We start from the raw sequence: 16628 nt of genomic DNA on the forward strand, positions 1-16628 counted from the left end.
AACACACAAAGCACTGAAAAACAGGATTTTCCAAACTGACACAACTTTTTCTCCTCACTTTGTCTCGTTACTTGTGAACGAACCTGAGATTTTGGCTTCCCGCTTTGTACTTTTTGAGGTCACCATGCTTCAGTGAATTATAACAAACATAAACAAATGGCAGGGTAATGCAGAAATTAAAATTAAAAAAAAAGGGGACCATATCTCTGTTCGAAAAGGAGGTCCGTGTCTGCTTTCCCATACAAAACCGCTCCTAAATTAGACCATGGTGTCAGCATGATCAAGTATTCACAAACTTTGCCTTGAGAGGCCCTGTCTCAGAGGCGCATGCATGTGTGTGTGTGGCGTGTGTGTGAAGGATTGCAGTTTTGTTTATGGAGCAGACCTCGGGGAGGTTTGGACCAACAACATAGATGAGACACGCTCAGAGGAGGGTGAAATACACAGAAGATTGTGTTGTCACTCCTCAACAAGTGAACCTCCTCTGTAGTCAGTCTTACTAGGTCCACTTCTTTATAAATTGTCCTTGACATGGTGTGTGCTTATGGACTGTATGTGAGAGGGTTATTGTACATTTAAAAGTTTCGAAAATACTTTCATCTCACTGATCAGCTTAAGCACTAAAAAGTCATACAGAAAAGTCTGATCAAAGTCATACATGCTCAACAAGTTGTAAAGCCTCTTTGTTTATCTTTCTCTTCGAGGCCACAAGCATCAGCAAGATTCATAAACAGTATCTGCATGGTCCGTGAAGAGCCCCAACCCATTCACATTGTGATATTCCCAGCTGTAAGACACTGTTTAGTCTTCTGCTCTCAAATTGAAATCCCCTTATCTGCTTCGGAGGGAACCCTGGAAAACGAGAGCCAGATGTGGTGATGTCAGCGCGTGTCAGGGACTCAAGTCTACGAGGCTGCGGTGCGAGAGCAGGGGCAAGGTCGGTGGGAAATTTGAACACAGCCCACGGATCAAACAGCTGACGCAGTATGAAGGTCTGTAATCAGTGTTCAAACCAGTGCTCGTGACCATGGATGACGCTGAGGTCACTGCTACAAACACACACTAGTAAATCCGTCCCTTTACTAGAAAATGAAAGGAAAACTGCAGTACGTCATTGGCTGTTAAGAGTTTGTTAGCAGGCGGCTTGACTGCTGATTGTAACACACACACGTCAATAAGGCATATGGTCCAAAATACACCACTACCCGCAACCACCACCTTCCATCGTCTAGTTACCCATCATCAGCCACATCACTAGACATCACCATGGCAACACTCGGCCTTCTCCCCCCATGGTTCTGTGGCTTCCTGTGATCCCTTTGCAGACTTACTCTATTAAAAGTCTCAGCTCACAGCATGGTGATCCTGATGATGTTCATGACGCCACTTTGTGAGAAATTAAATCCAAAGTTTCAAGGAAGCATAGAAATAGATGTGGAGTATATATGAGGGCAAACACAGATTGTTTGTCTGAAGTGGTGCCACAAAAGCTTTAATTTAAACAGAAAGGCAAATGTGGCATACAATTCTGTCTTGATGGAACTGCTTTATAATATTCCATCCAAATACTCTTCTTTATCTCACATATTAAGGTTACGCTGCTATTTTTCTCCACTAGGTGGCACAGCTGTATCAAATTAACAGCTTGTAAGGGTCCTGAATGCAATATGAGAGAGGGCTGAGAAAGACTTAAGTCGAAATATATCAATGTTATAATAAACTTTTATAAGCATCATTTTTACAGACAACTGTCTCACTCTCAGTGAACATGAAAGTGAAGTCATGTCATCCCCCAAACTGAAGCCATTCTCTGTTATTCAAGATTTAGTCAGGGTGCTCCTCCAACTGGCAGCATCAGCATGCTGTGTTAGTGACTGTGGAGCTTCCTACATGCCCCCTACTTTCAGTTCAGTCCTGAATCTTTATCATTAAATTTAAAAATAAATTTTTTTTAAAGTGCTCTGAGAACAAATCATTTGGTCTATGTATTGTTTATAGGGATGAAGGTGGGCTGCAAACATTTTTTAGATTTTCAAGTGGGCCCTCAGTTGGAAAAGGTTGGGAACCCCTGCCATAGACGTTATCATCTGAATAAAATTAAATAAAATTGCACCACCAACTGGATGGTAAAGACAAGTCTCTTCTGTCCAGGCTTGTTGGCTTTCTCCAATTAACCACATCCATCTTGCAGTGCCAGTTTTGTGTTCTTATCTCTACTGACACTTTCTATTGGCAACTGGTATTTTTGTTGAAAATGTTGACTCTTTTCTAAAAATAATGGTCACTGTTGTTTTAATACACTCTAAAGTCTCTCTCTAGACACACTCTACAGTATATGACAGAAACTACATGGATGCTGAGTAACATGAGTGGAACAAGGGCATACAAGAGTCTATGAAGTACACAGAAAAACACGCAAAAACAAATATTAGACAAGATCAAAAGATTAACAGTTTTAATAAAATCCATGTCAAACATCAAAATACTGAAATGGCAAAAAAAGAAAAAAACATTTCTCTACTTTTGCTTTTAAAATTTTTATACAAATCACAGTGGTTCAAAAATATTAAAAATGTTTAGTTTCAAAACCTTTTTTTTTTTTTTGCAACAGCAGAGCAGCAGAACATTCTGATTGTTTTTTTTCCTTGAAAGCCCTTAATAGTTTGTGAGTGTGGTGTGCTCTTTCTTTTGAATTTTATTCTAATCAACACAATAACATGAGTAGTAAATGTTAATGAAACTCTTAAGAGCCAATGGACAAACCATGGAAACAAAAGTGCATAACAATACTATATGATCCACTTCAAAATAATAGTGTAGACCAGGAGTTAATCACGCCATGTCTGTCTATATCAACACTCTTCCTGTCATGGGGCCATCTGTGCATAAAATCTCATGTATACACCAGCTTAGTATATAGATGCAGTGTGGTGAGCAGTTATAAGGTGAGAGGTTACTTGGGAGTCGTATCAAATTTACAATATTGTGACGTACTTTGGAAAATAACTATCTCCATTAAAGCATAATATATGTATTTTGTCACAGCTAATATCTGACTTTAATCCAACCAGTGGTTCACAGTTGCTGTTCCCCGACTAGAAATACTCTGATGTTATGATTGCCGCATATTACTATTGCAGCTAAATAGTAGAAGCAATTAAGGGTACACTAATAAATTTGGCTTAGAGAAAATAACATCATGAGAAAGTGGTAACATATTTTAATTTTGATCAAGAAAACTGGTAAATAGAACGACTTAACATAAGTTACTTATCAAAAAAATAGTATTAAGCTACATAATAGGAAGTGCAGGCACCAGAAAGAGTGCGAAAACATTATTTTAAATTGCTGGTTTGCTGGGTCTCTTGGTCATTTCTTTATTGAAGTCATCTGTTGTGTAGCTTTACAACAAGAGAAAGTACATACTGAACATGTAAAGCTCCATATCCTATGTTATTACTGGAAGTTATCTATATGACCCCAATAGCCACTAACTGCTTTACACCTCCAAAAATAATAAAGAAACATAATCCAACCTACACAAGCTCTAAGATACTGTATATTTAAGAAAGCTGCCTGCTATTATTACTGTGCTCACATGTGTAGGACTTAATCGACTTTTGTTTGAGCCCAGGTGGCTGCAGAAGAAGTTCCATCAGCCTTTATGGAGATTTCAATGAAGGCACAGCAAAAAGACACCAAAGACTAAAAACAAGGTGTTCTTAGGCCTCACGTTAAAATAGGAAGGACAGGCCTGCTAAGAAGAGAGAAAAGCTCCACAGGGTAACTAAGGAGAATGTTCGAGTAAAACAGACAAGACAACCCAATGAATAGCACAGTCTCATATCCTACATCATAAGATGTGTCCAGCTCATAGGTAAATGGGGAACAAATATTGATAACTGGGGGAAAATAACAGGCCTTTAAAATTTGTATTTCCGTGTCTCCCAAGCTGTCTACAAGCATAAGTGACCCCAGTTAAGGTAGTAATCCCAAGCTTAAGAACCTCTTCGTATACAGTAGCCTATGCCTAATACCAGAAACATGCATCATGCTGTACCCATTTCCTCTGTCATTACATGCAGGCTGTCAGAACATTATACTTGACTTAAAATCATTCTTAAATGTTTCTTTTATAATACTTGATTTAATTTGAATTTTCGATATTTATGCTTTTCAGTTGTATGCCCTGTACCCAATATCTTAACAATTATAAAATAAGCTGGACCAATACAACATAATTGGGACACCAATACACTGCACAGCAGTGACAGATCCTCTGCATTCATTTTTCAAGCAAATATCTGCAGATATGCCGGCAGATTATTTGAAGTTGTATATTTAGTGATGCTACCTTCAGCTGAGCTGAGCTGATTCATTAAAACTGACTTGTGCATAAAGCCGCATAGCGAGAAGAAAGCTACTGTGAGGTTCAGTGCCAACTAAACCTTACGCAAGACACAAGACAACTCATGTTTTTTAGAAATTTTGAAAGACTTAAGTGGAAGAGTTATGCTACAATCATCAGGTTTAGAAATAATCATATATAAGGAACAATTCATGCCTAGCACAGAAAGATACAGTAAAAAAAAAAAAAAGAAGAAGAAGAAGAAGAAGAAAGTGCATTCCAACAAGTGTCATTATAATGACAAAGTTAGGCCACCATGCAAATTAACAACATTCCAAAAGTGGCTGCTCCCTCCCAGTGCATGGGCCAGCCAGTGCTCTTTAAAAAGCTATGCTTTCTCAAAATCAGTGGTTTTATACTGCAGGAATCAACCCTATCAATTTTCATTACTAACTCCCAATCACCTGGTCAATGAAGAATCCCAACCATGATACGAGTCCTTCTCTGTTCAAATGTTTTACCCTTCTACAAAAATGCCATTCAACTCGACCAAACTGCTATACTACACTATAAAAAGACTGATTCAAGCCCATTTTTCTGCATGAAACATATAGGGCTAAAGGATTCTCCACAGGCATGGTTTGAGTTGGCTTAAAATTGCACTCAAGAACGATAAAGGGTGAGAATGCATTAAGCAAGACCATAAGCCATTTTAGCTATAATATTATGGCCATTGTCTACCATGTCCATCATGTCAGCAACTGCAGAACCTGTCTGCAGGTTTAAACTATGATCGGTAACATCCCAAACAAGTTTTTAGTTTTTTCTTACTATAAGGCACATGGACCAAGAGAAGAGGCTTAATCACTCATTAATAGGACAGTTATAATTACCACCCATTCCAGGAGAAACTAAGTCCATCAAATCTGTCCCCCATTTTCTTCTCTTCAGATTTTACCTCTAAATTTCCATAGCCCTGCACTGGGATGAGTTCATATATCCATGGAAAAATTCCAACCTATGTAGATTGCACGTCATGCTGACTGACATGAATAAATGTGGAGCAAAAGTGAACAAGTCTCAGAGTGGAATCAGCTCAATTCTCACTTGGGTCTCATGAGATCGTATCTGACTTCTATTTCAGTAGCTGACAATGACTTTAACACACCCCTCATGGAGAACAGCAGAACACACCACATGTCTCACGATCTATCTATCATCTATTATTACCTGGGTAAAGCTGAGGGGCACAAACCCACAAATAGAACAAGGTGCTAAAAGAAACTCATCAACACAATGTCTTGTTTTCACACTCAGCACTAAAGTCCAAAGATATTAGCACCTTTAGCAAGAAAATCTGATTAATCTCTCTTATATGCTGTTGAATACCAAACAAATTCATCATTTGAGATGACACTCACAATTGCAAATTCAATCTGAAGTAATGTTATTTTCCTGGTTAGCATTATGGAAGCAAAACAGATCACCTTTTTTTTGTTTAACAGAAAAGCAACAAAAGACAGAACAATGTTGTAACCACTGTAAGTAAAAACTGAATCTACACATTTTAAAACCAGTGACCTATTATGACCTCTGCTAAAGAAGAAGAAACTCCATCACATTTCTGCTTGTTCATCACAGGTAAACACTGAAGCACTAGACATATACACTTAAACTGTGAACATAAAATGTATGTGTGTCTGTGTGTTCTTTTGGACACTGTCGTACTGTGTGTTGTTAAGCACCATTTTCAATTCCAGCAAGAGGAATGGAAGGCAGTGACACTCTTCTCTCGACACCACAGACTGAAAAACACCTCAATCAGGAGGGACTGTATTATATTGCCTCCGCCAACCCCAAGCCACCTTTACTCCCCTCTAGTCCATCCCGCTCTTGCTGATAAAGGAAGCAGGGAAGCAGAAATAAAAAGGGTAGGGAAGAAAGACATCAAAAGAATCACAGCTTTGGTTTTGAGAATCAGGTGAGAATCAGTAGTCAGGTATAGTTCTTAAATGCACTTTAAGACACCATCCATGTGCTTGAGCTGTCTTCTAACTAACACTTTGCAAGTATTGAAGTTATACCTATGATCTTAATAACTGAAACTAGACTCAATAACGCACAGGCATTAAAACTCCTGTTAGTGTGAGGATTAGTGCCGGGGCCCTGAGCAGTGCTGCCCCCAGTGTTGTAGGGGTGTAAAGGCAGGCTGGCAGAGATGCTCAAACACAACCTAGTGGTCATGGATGTTAGAAGCGTGTTTGTTCAATACTGAATCCATCATTCCTCCATAGCAGAGGTATCAAGTAAGGCTAGCCCCCCACCCATTGTTGCTATAGAGTGGTCACTTTAAATGTCTCTGAAGTGCAGTGCAGTAGCGCAGTTTGGTGAATCCAACTCGCTTGCGTTTTGCTTTTTTTGCAGGTGTGCTGTGCAGCAGGAGGGGGTGCTAGGAGCAGGGGTGGACGATGAACACCAAGGACCACATCAGGACTAGACTGGAGATTAATAGCTATGATCAAGCCTCCTGGCGGTAGCGTCCTGACTTGCTTATGGTTTACCCTCACACCCATCTCTGGGATCTAGATTAACAGTCTCACCTCTGTGGTTGCAATGGCAATCATCACATTTCTTAACACTTCCTGGGAGTAGTGTGCACCATTTCCCCTGATAGTAGCTTCCAAGAAGGCGTAAAAGAGTATATAAAAAAGGACAAATTATATCAAAATAATGATTACATTGTAAGTGTCAGTTCCTGGGAGTCCAGTGCTGGTTTTAGAAGGGTGGACTTTGGGCACGGGGTCTGTGTGCACAAGCTAACAGTGTAAAAGTAAAGGCAGAGGTAAGCTCCTGGAGAGGAGCAGCAGTGGTCAATGTGTAATAGTCATTAAGGTCAATGTGAGGGATGGAGACTGAGAGAGATAGAGAGCCCTTGCTCCCAGTCCAATCACTCAAAGGCTGTGACACTGTGAGTGTGGTGGAGGCACAGAGCTCTTGTGGAGGGGACAAGGGGCTGCACTGCAACGCCACAGGCCCTTAAAAGATCAGGGCATCTGGGAAGCACTCAACTCAGAAGCATCACTCAAACCTCACACATACACTCCCCACATCCATGCATTCACCCTTCAGTTAAGTCCACACTTGCCACACAAGCATACCAAAATGCACTCATTAAGTCACCCACAATTATAAAGAGGCACATACATCCCCCCAAACACACTGACATCCAGGCATAGTAGCACTGAGAGTCATTTTTCCACTGATAGAGGGCTCAGATCTGATCTCCTCTATATGTTTTGGGTGGGGGTTGGATTTCCTGGGTGTAGTGACCCAGGTTAGGATAAAAAAGTCAGTGGAGGACACACTTTAGGAGACATGGGGAGAAGAGGATGGGTGTCTCCAGAAACACCAGCCCCGTTTGGTGTGTTGCTTGCGCAAGATCTCCTCCTCGCGCTCGCGCTCCTTCTGAGAGCGCAGATAGCGGTCCTCCTCCTTCAGGAACCACACGGGAGGCCAGCGCTGCTTCTCAAAGTGCCTCTGGTTTTCTGCAGAGAGACAAAAGATAATGTTCAGTAAAAGGAACAGGAAAACACTGAGACAATAAAATAGTGGATGAAAGAACAACATTTCTCTAAAGAGAATGAATAAAGAAAGAGTAAAGTTTTTGAACGGTGAGGGAACTTTAAGACCATTTAAAATAGTGACACAAAGAAAAAAGCAATATTGCCACAAAAGTGTGAGAGTAATTGAACGAGGGCTTTTACTCATAAAACCCACGAGGTGGATTGTTGTCAAATCACAACCTATCATTTATAAAATGTTCTGTATTCACATCTACATCTGTTCACCAAATCCAGAACCACCAGATTTACAAACAGTTTCTTCCCAAATGCCATAACACATTTAAACAAACAGAGATGACAACCCCCCAGTCACCCTCTCATTCATGAACATTACACTGTTGCACTTTCCATTTCTTGCACTCTCTGTATAGATGTTGTTGGTTTTATTTATTGTTTTATTTATTTTACTATTTATTGATTGTATATTAAGTACCCAGTGGAGTAGCAACATCATTTTGTTGTACTGATGTATAATGAGAATAAAGGCTTTCTATTGTATTTCTATTCTATATATAAAACGTGAAGATGATGTTGCCTTTAAAGTGTTTTTGTTTGTTTATTTGTTACAAACACAGCCAATCGTGGGTTTATGTGTGCTTGCAATGAATACCATGCTATGATTCCTTAGTGGATTAACCCAGAAAAAGTAAAAGGTTTTTATTCAAAATCATGTTGGGAAAAAAAAGCCAAATTCATGATATCTCTTCTGAGGGGGAAGCTTAGTATAAGAGAGGTTAGAGAGACGTACACATCACAGTAAAGACAGGTGAGGTGTTTGTACCTGGAGACATGGCCTTCATGTCTTTGGGAAACTTGCGGCAGATGCTGTTATAATTAGTGCAGATGTGATGGAGACACCAAGCTGATAGTTGCTTGCCATTGTGGAACTGCATAAAAAGAGACAGAGGAGAAATGAGGAGTCAGTAAGGGTAAAAAAAAATGTAGATAACAAAAAGAACATATTAATATTTATAATGAATTCCAATTTATGTGTGGCAAACTGCAATGCAAGTTAGCATGATTTATTTTAAATAAAGTGAGAAAATACGATTAAGAATGTTTTTTTTTCTTTGAATTACAATTTGTTATTAATTTCAAAGAATCACATCAGAGGAACAGACCTGTGCAAGCTCAAGGTAAGCCAACACCTGCCCATCAATGTCAACTCCTTTCACTGCCAACTGGAGAAGATCATCCACAGCGTGCTGCTCTGAAGATGCAAAAGAAAAAATACATACTCAAGTCAATACTTATTGTTCACATCTCACCACTGACATGAGCCTGTATTTTTATTCTCCAGTCATATGCTCAGCCTGTCGCATAAATATATCTCAAAACACCAACAGTCTTCTGCTGAGTCACTGTTAAAAGATAGCCTGTGCACAATGCAACATTATCACAATCATATTGTGCCACATGCAGTTAGTACAAAACACTCGGGTACATAGGTAATTCTAATACTCCAAAGAGTGTTGTTACCTGTGAGAGCAACAAGGCGCGGTAAACAGAGCCTGTTTGCCAGAACAATCAGTTCTATTGGCTCCAGACCAGGACAGGGTGTCAGCAGACCAGAGTACAGGAACTCTAGCACCCCACGCATACAGGCTGCACTGGTGTTGGGGATGGATACCTAGAAAATGACCAGATAAAGAGGAAAAATGAAAACTTGAAATGAAGGACTGACAGCAGAAAGTCAATAGGCATTGCATGTGTGTATCTTCTGCACTTGCATTTTTGTGTTGAGTTACAAAATAACATGTTTGTGAATTCACACATGCTAAATTAAGCATAATGGCTAGCAGCGAGCAAGGTCCCATGAAGACAGAAAGAAAAAAGTCCTATGGGTATTTGGAGGTAAAGGGCAGAGCAAACATTCCCTTTGATCCAGGCTCAGATGAAAGCACTGTCTGGGGGCTGGTGATGTGCACAATAAGGCTAACGCTAAAGATCCCACAGCACAAATAGGCAACCCTGTTACGCTGAGCAGACAGCAATGCAAGCTTAGCCTTAACGTGCAACAACACTACATGCAGATTCACCGCACCCGCGGCACCTGTACAGGCTATATCAATGTTCTCTAAAGAGATAGACAATCCATCTATTATTGACATTCTACTCCTGTAATAAGATATTTTTCAGAGAGCATAGCTACAGGTGTATTCAACTACAGTGATGGTTAAAATGTATTGCCAAGCTAAAGGATAAAAATACATCTGTAGATGCACACAAATGAGCAAGACCTTTTGGTGGGCCTAATTACTGTATGTCAGACCAATGGCAATTCATTGGCAGTTAATGCAGTCTAAGCACAGGAAGGACAGAAGAAAGGTAAATGATGATGAGAGTGATGACCTGACCCCTCCAGGAGCTCTCGGAGCATACCCACTGAGGTGCTCTTCAACCTCCACTCCCATAACCAATTAGGAGAATGTCAGCTTGGTGTGACCTCTCGTTATGACTAAAAAAAATCACAACACCAAGACCAGGGTGGTCCCTAGAGCCCCAGCTGGGGTCAGGAAGCATTAATGAGTGGTCACATTCACAGTGACAGGACATTTATGGATAAGACCCATCAGCTGTATTGACAGGTGTTCTTTTGTTCCCCCCAGCCCGCCGCCCAAGTGGTCAGTTATGACTATGAGTTATGATGATAGTAAGTTTAGTGCAAATTTATCTTATTTGGAAACATTTGAAGTTTAGGCTGCTTTAACAGTCCCTGTTAACTCTGCTGTCTCCTGAGCAGGCTTTCACAATTGACAAGCCAGGCTTCCAAACACGTAACACTCACAATGTGAACACAAAACCACAGACACACACCTACAACATAATCCAATGGTGTACCATGACACCATTAGTGGTCAGTTTGTAAAGCTGCCTACACACACAGCAAAGCTCAAGAGGTTTCTGTTGACCATTTTATCTATCATCACGGGTCCATTTTTTTGTGCAAAACATCTATAATGCTGTTCATAACGAATTATGCTGCAAATAATAATGATTATAGCAAATCTGCCTGTAACATAGCTTCAAGCTACTCTGCACACTATTAGAATACCCGTGTTATCTAACAACAGCTCGAACACTGAAATGTGTGAGCCTTAAAATAAGGAGGAAGGAAGGAAGTGCGACTTCAGCATGAAAATAGATCAGTCACATTTATATTCTCACACTGGCTGATCACGTGCTACTCACTGTTACAGAGTTGCAGGTTCTTTAAAATTTAACCTAATGGATTTATATAGATGGATTTATAAAGAACAGTTTTTATATTGTAATAGTATGAGTTGATGAATAATTACATTTATTTAATCACCTTAATTCACCAGATCTTGTCTTTTTTTCTGTCGTTGCAGTATCTAACCTCAACATCTTTTAATTTTTTCTCTCTTTTTTCAACTCTTTGTGAACAACTGAATAGAGGCAGACAATCTGCTGTCAAGGTTGCGCAGTGTGTTATTGTGTCCAGTCATAAACGCTCTGCTCCTATTGGCAGACAAGTGTCAAGTGTTTCAGCATGCATTTCTGCCCAGTTGTACCTTTTTAAACTAAACACTCCATTAATATGTGTACCTTTAAGTCAGCAAGATAAATATAAATGGGATGGCAATTTCGAACCTCAATAACATTTACAAGACAAAACGTTTGCCTGTCCGAGGCGGGAATAACTCCAGCTTGCTGACTTATAAAATCTAATTCACTAATTAGCACTGCAAAGCTTTTCAGCTGCTTCAAAATGCAGCCACATTCATATGCAAACACAAAGACACTCCTGCTCATAGATGTATGTAAATGCTGACAGCTTCGTTGTGCAGTCAGTCTTTTGAGTCTTTGTCTCCAGGGCACCTGCTTTCTGTGCTGTGCCAGCTTCATGCCATAAACAATTCCACAATAGTCACTATCATGGAGTGTGTAGTAACCATAGACACCGGCAGCCCACCAGCAGCAAACACTGTGCCCCCTCAGTGATGCTGATGTCCTGTTTTCACCCTCAGCCACAATAGCTGCATTGGCTTTTTCACACCCACTCACAGGGTGTGTTCTGGAATAATATCCAGGCTATCAACACAAAACATACATAATTTTCTTTCACAGTTCTGCATTTGTTTTCCTCTAATTAGCTCACAACTTTGAGGTTCGAATACACATGGTATTTTAATTCCTTGTTTTTTTTTCTCTTAATTTCTGTCTCACCCCCAGTCTTTCCAGTCCAGGACCTGAATATATGTAACCTAACCCTGCTGACCTTGAAAGTAACCATATCCAAGAGGATCTAGTTCCGCAACAGAGTCCGGGGATCATCGATGTAAAGACAGCCCAGCAATGTGAACTTCCTCTGTGGCTAGGTCAGGTCCAACGCACAGGACCTATCCCCGGAGTAGAACCGGATGACCAGAGGCTGAGCCTCAGGTGAGCACATACACCTGAAGTAACCAGAGCCCGCCACTTGAGGAAGGCTGACCTAGAGAGAGATGCACTACTGGGCTCACTTGAGGCTCTGAGCTGGGTTAGTGCAACATCCTCATTCTACACATCAACATCAATCTCACACAAATGTTGCGATGATTCTAAGTTGAGTGTGTCAGACAGCAGTTTAATCATTTTGTCCACACAAACTGGACTGTTTGAAGTTTTATGTGATAATGTGACCTGTGGCTCATATGCACAGGAAAGAGAAGCAACCTTCTCGTGTGAAATGACTTATAGACAACTCAGTGTATCATAGTGCAGAAAACAGTGGTTGACACAACAAACCACACAGTCTCAAACAACAGGAAGTCAAGTTGAGAGGTTCACATTTTGCTTGAACCGTAACAGAAGCAAATGTGTGCATATGTGTGTGTGTACGTATGCGTGTGTGTGAGCTTTAACCAACAACCAACGTCACAGGTGAAACAATGGTTTGTGGGTCAAACCAATGACAGGCCTCAAGTATTTTGAGCTGGAAATCTTCACATACACATTGTGAGAACACAGACAGACATGTAGGTTACACTCTGCCTTCGAGGCTAAACATCTCCAAGGTCATAAACCTTATCCAAAAAACATATTTACCTTTACCTAATTTATTCATTTTTTATTAGATGTTCATGCTGTTGTTGACATCATTAGTACAGGTGGTTGATTAGGTGACCTGAGTTGCTTTTGTACATTTCCCAGGATTCAAGGCACTGAAACTACACCCTTGAATGTCATTTTATCTTAAAGCTCTTCCCAGTGTGTCTGAGCTCACCTCCTCAATGTAGCTTTCCATGAAAGAGCCACGAAACATGGCGGCCATCCAGTCGCAGCTGGAGATGAGCAGGGGCTTGTGGGCAGGGAGGCAGCCATCGTCCAGCCGGAACACCACATCTAAAACCGGGGTGGGAAAAGAGCATTCATCTCGTGGAGTGCCACAGAAGCCCAAGCTACAGAGGGGGAAAGACAGACAAGGCAGACGTCCAGACACACGCACACACACACACACAGGCAGACAGGCGGCCAGAAGGCCAGACAGAAACACACAGAGACATAGACACAGGTAGACAGACAGAGAGATAAATTGACAGAAGGACAGAACGGCTTTTGACACAGAGTAAGGGAAGAGCAGGTGTAGGGTAGTGTGTCATGGAGTAAATCCTGTGTGGAGTCTGGACTGAAATTTAGTTGTAAAATGTGATAAGAAACACATTTACTCTGTAAGAAGGGAATATTTTTTCAATTCATCCTATGGATGGAGAATGGTACAAAGAAGATCAGACAATTGTTCAAAAAGTTTCATTAATCAATATACCGGTAATCTCTTTTTTTCAAAGCAAGATTCCCTTTGTTATAATCATGAAGACAACAGAGAAAGCATAGACAGAAGTGAATGAGAGACAGGCCTTGTTGAGAAACAGCACATGTCTGGCATTGGCTGCAAATGCTGTGATAACATGCATACAAAACAGCTCAGGGGACAGACAACAACACACAAACACAAAAGACAGGAAGCACACCAGAATGAACACAAGACAACCAAGCAGACTCAAACAGTCAGTCATCAAGTCACTTGATGACAGCAAAAGGACTTCAGGAAACAGATAAAACACAACATTCAAAATGCATATTTTATAGCACATATTCAATGGTAAGTGTGCAACATTAAATGTACACCAAGTGTACATTTCCACAGACTGAAAGAGAATGCTGGAAATTAGCAATATCTTTTTAGTCTTCCTTTCACTTTCACATAAAAATCTTCAACCACTCCCACTCTCACATTCACACACCCACACACACAGATGCACACTAACAGCTACTGATGCTTATATGGAAAACATCTACAATGCCATGAATGCTATTTAGAGTAGGCCTGCTGAAGTATTGAACGGTCTGCACGGTGGTTTACCAGCAAAGGTCCCTTTGTTGAGACATTCCTTGATGCGGTTGGCCCTGCGGACGTGGAAGGCCTTGGTGATCTCCTGGTTCATGAAGCTTTCTCTGTTCAGGACATTGGCCACCATCATCCGCAGGTCAAACACTTCAAGCAGCTCAGCTATGGTGGCCACCTGCATCAGATCCCCTCGACTCTCGTCCAGACTGCCTGTGTACAGGTACTGGAGCACCGCCTGAAATCAGAGTCAGATGAGAAGTCAAAAAACGTAAAAGGTGCCACGTTTGTAGCCTGCAGTAATCATACATGTCTAAAATTCACATGAACATGTGAATATTATTTATTTTCCACTATTGTGATACATATCATTTTTTTACATTCTTGTTGCTTTCATGCCCATCACCTTGAATGGTTCTTCCTGTATAAGTGCATCCATGGCTACCACAGTCATGAGTCGTGGTCGTCCAGTCACTGGATCATCCACGTGCTCCAGACACACACTCAGGAACCCTCTCCCCCATCCTAAAAGTGCACGGCCAGTCCCTAGTGCTCCCAGTGAGTACTGGGCTCGAGATGGGAGTGCATTATCACTCTGGGAAGTCCTCAAAGAGCCCTGCTGGAGCAGCTGGGGTCGTTTCAGGCCACGCACTCCTCCATCAACGCTATCTTTATCAATGTCCAGGCTCTTAGTGCGCCCAGCTTGTTCCTTGGCTCCTCTCCTGCTCTGCTCATCTTCCTCCCCACTCTCCAAGTTTTCCTTGTTCTCCTGTTCTTCCCCCCGTGGCACCACGCATGCTCCACCAAGATCAAGGGTGAAGAGGTCGTAGAATTTGGAGCAGGAAGTAGCCAGATAGACTTTGTGTGCAAATACGCGAGTGGTGCCACCTTGCAGGAGGAAAAGAACATCTGCACACAGTGGCTGGCAGAAAAGGGAATCAGGGCCCTTGAAGTCTGTGGGAGGTGGATCTGGGATGCCCACTATGGGGCGTGGTGGACGAGGAGGCAGGAAGGGCGCCTGAAGAAGGGGCCTCTGGACCTTTTTCAGGTGGGACTTCCAGAACTGCAGGTGTCGACGTGAGATAAGAGCGGCTCGGATGGCATTGTCAAAAACATCTTTGACTCCAAACTGGGCTACAATGCTGGTCTCATAGTAGGGTATCCCAAGTTCCTTTGCCACCTCATGGCCTCTCTCAGGAGGAAGGATATCTGTAGGTTTGATGGGCCTGAGAAACAAGAGGAGGTAACTGTGTTCAGATAAAACAACTAAATGAGCACAAAGTTTTTAAAAGTTTTCTTCCTCTTAGCTCTCATTTACCTGCACTTTTTTACATAATCACACAAGAGTTGAGTTAATCAATTAAATGTTAAACAGCAAAAAGTTACTGTTGCTGTTACCCATCACTGATTAGCTGAACAAACCCCAACACTCACTGAAAGTAACCATGGTCAGTTTTTATGCAAATGTTTTCTGTTAATGCCTGATGAAGATGGCATCTCACTTGGCTAGGGGTCTCCGTGCACGGTTTACTGCATCCAGGTCGGCATAGCGCAGATCCAGCTGGCAGCCAACTAGGATGATGGGCGTCCGGGGACAGAAGTGCTTGATCTCCGGGAACCACATGGTGCGGACGTGGCGCAAGGAATTGGGATTAGCCAGAGAGAAGCAAAGTACCACTACGTCAGACCTACAGGGGAGGGAGGGAGAGATAAAAAAACTCTTCATTTCATGTACTTAAAACATGACAGAGATCACAGATAAGATGGGAAAAAGACACAGAGGGGAGCTTATTTCCTGTGTCATGAGCCAGAGATGTCAGCAGAGAGAAGACATGTGGTCTTTGACAGAGTGAAGGGGACAGAGAAGAGACAAAGGAGAAAAAAAAGGGGGGCAGTCCTGAGTCACTGAACATCTTGTCACATTATGTTAAAACATGTGTGATATTTATAAGGAAGAAGCTTGTTCAGCTGCTGCAAGGCATTGTGGGAACATGGGCAGTGCCATTGAGAAAGCTACAGTATGAGGTGGGTCACAAGATGCACATGAGTGTGTGTGTGTGTGTTTGTGTGTGTGTTTGTGTGTGTGTGTGTGTGTGTGTGTGTGTGTGTGTGTGTGTGTGTGTGTGTGTGTGTGTGTGTGTGTGTGTGTGTGTGTGTGTGTGTGTGTGTGTGTGTGTGTGTGTGTGTGTGTGTGTGTGTGTGTGTGTGTGTGTGTGTGTGTGTGTGTGTGTGTGTGTGTGTGTGTGTGTGTGTGTGTTTGTTTGTGTGTGGGCGGGTCAGTCCGTTTATATGTGGATGAGTCTGGGCC

The 16628-nt window shown here is 41.6% G+C and overlaps 1 protein-coding gene across 4 annotated transcripts in view; it reads right to left on the minus strand.

Moving 5' to 3' along the window:
• Positions 1–4421: 4421 nt before the first annotated feature.
• rhobtb4 (Rho related BTB domain containing 4) overlaps positions 4422–16628 on the minus strand; it is a 539043-nt gene continuing 526836 nt past the window's right edge. For all 4 annotated transcript variants that reach the window (XM_083979521.1, XM_083979522.1, XM_083979520.1 and 1 more), the window contains 8 exons: positions 15823–16008; positions 14727–15546; positions 14339–14558; positions 13202–13320; positions 9451–9601; positions 9093–9181; positions 8753–8858; positions 4422–7893 (listed from right to left, as the gene is read on the minus strand). In XM_083979521.1, the coding sequence (XP_083835647.1) occupies positions 7715–7893; positions 8753–8858; positions 9093–9181; positions 9451–9601; positions 13202–13320; positions 14339–14558; positions 14727–15546; positions 15823–16008 (1870 nt within the window). In that variant the 3' untranslated portion in view covers positions 4422–7714. The remainder of the gene's footprint in view (positions 7894–8752; positions 8859–9092; positions 9182–9450; positions 9602–13201; positions 13321–14338; positions 14559–14726; positions 15547–15822; positions 16009–16628) is intronic.

The sequence above is a fragment of the Trachurus trachurus genome, assembly GCF_905171665.1.
Source record: "Trachurus trachurus genome assembly, chromosome: 9".
In the NCBI taxonomy this organism is placed as follows: domain Eukaryota; kingdom Metazoa; phylum Chordata; class Actinopteri; order Carangiformes; family Carangidae; genus Trachurus; species Trachurus trachurus.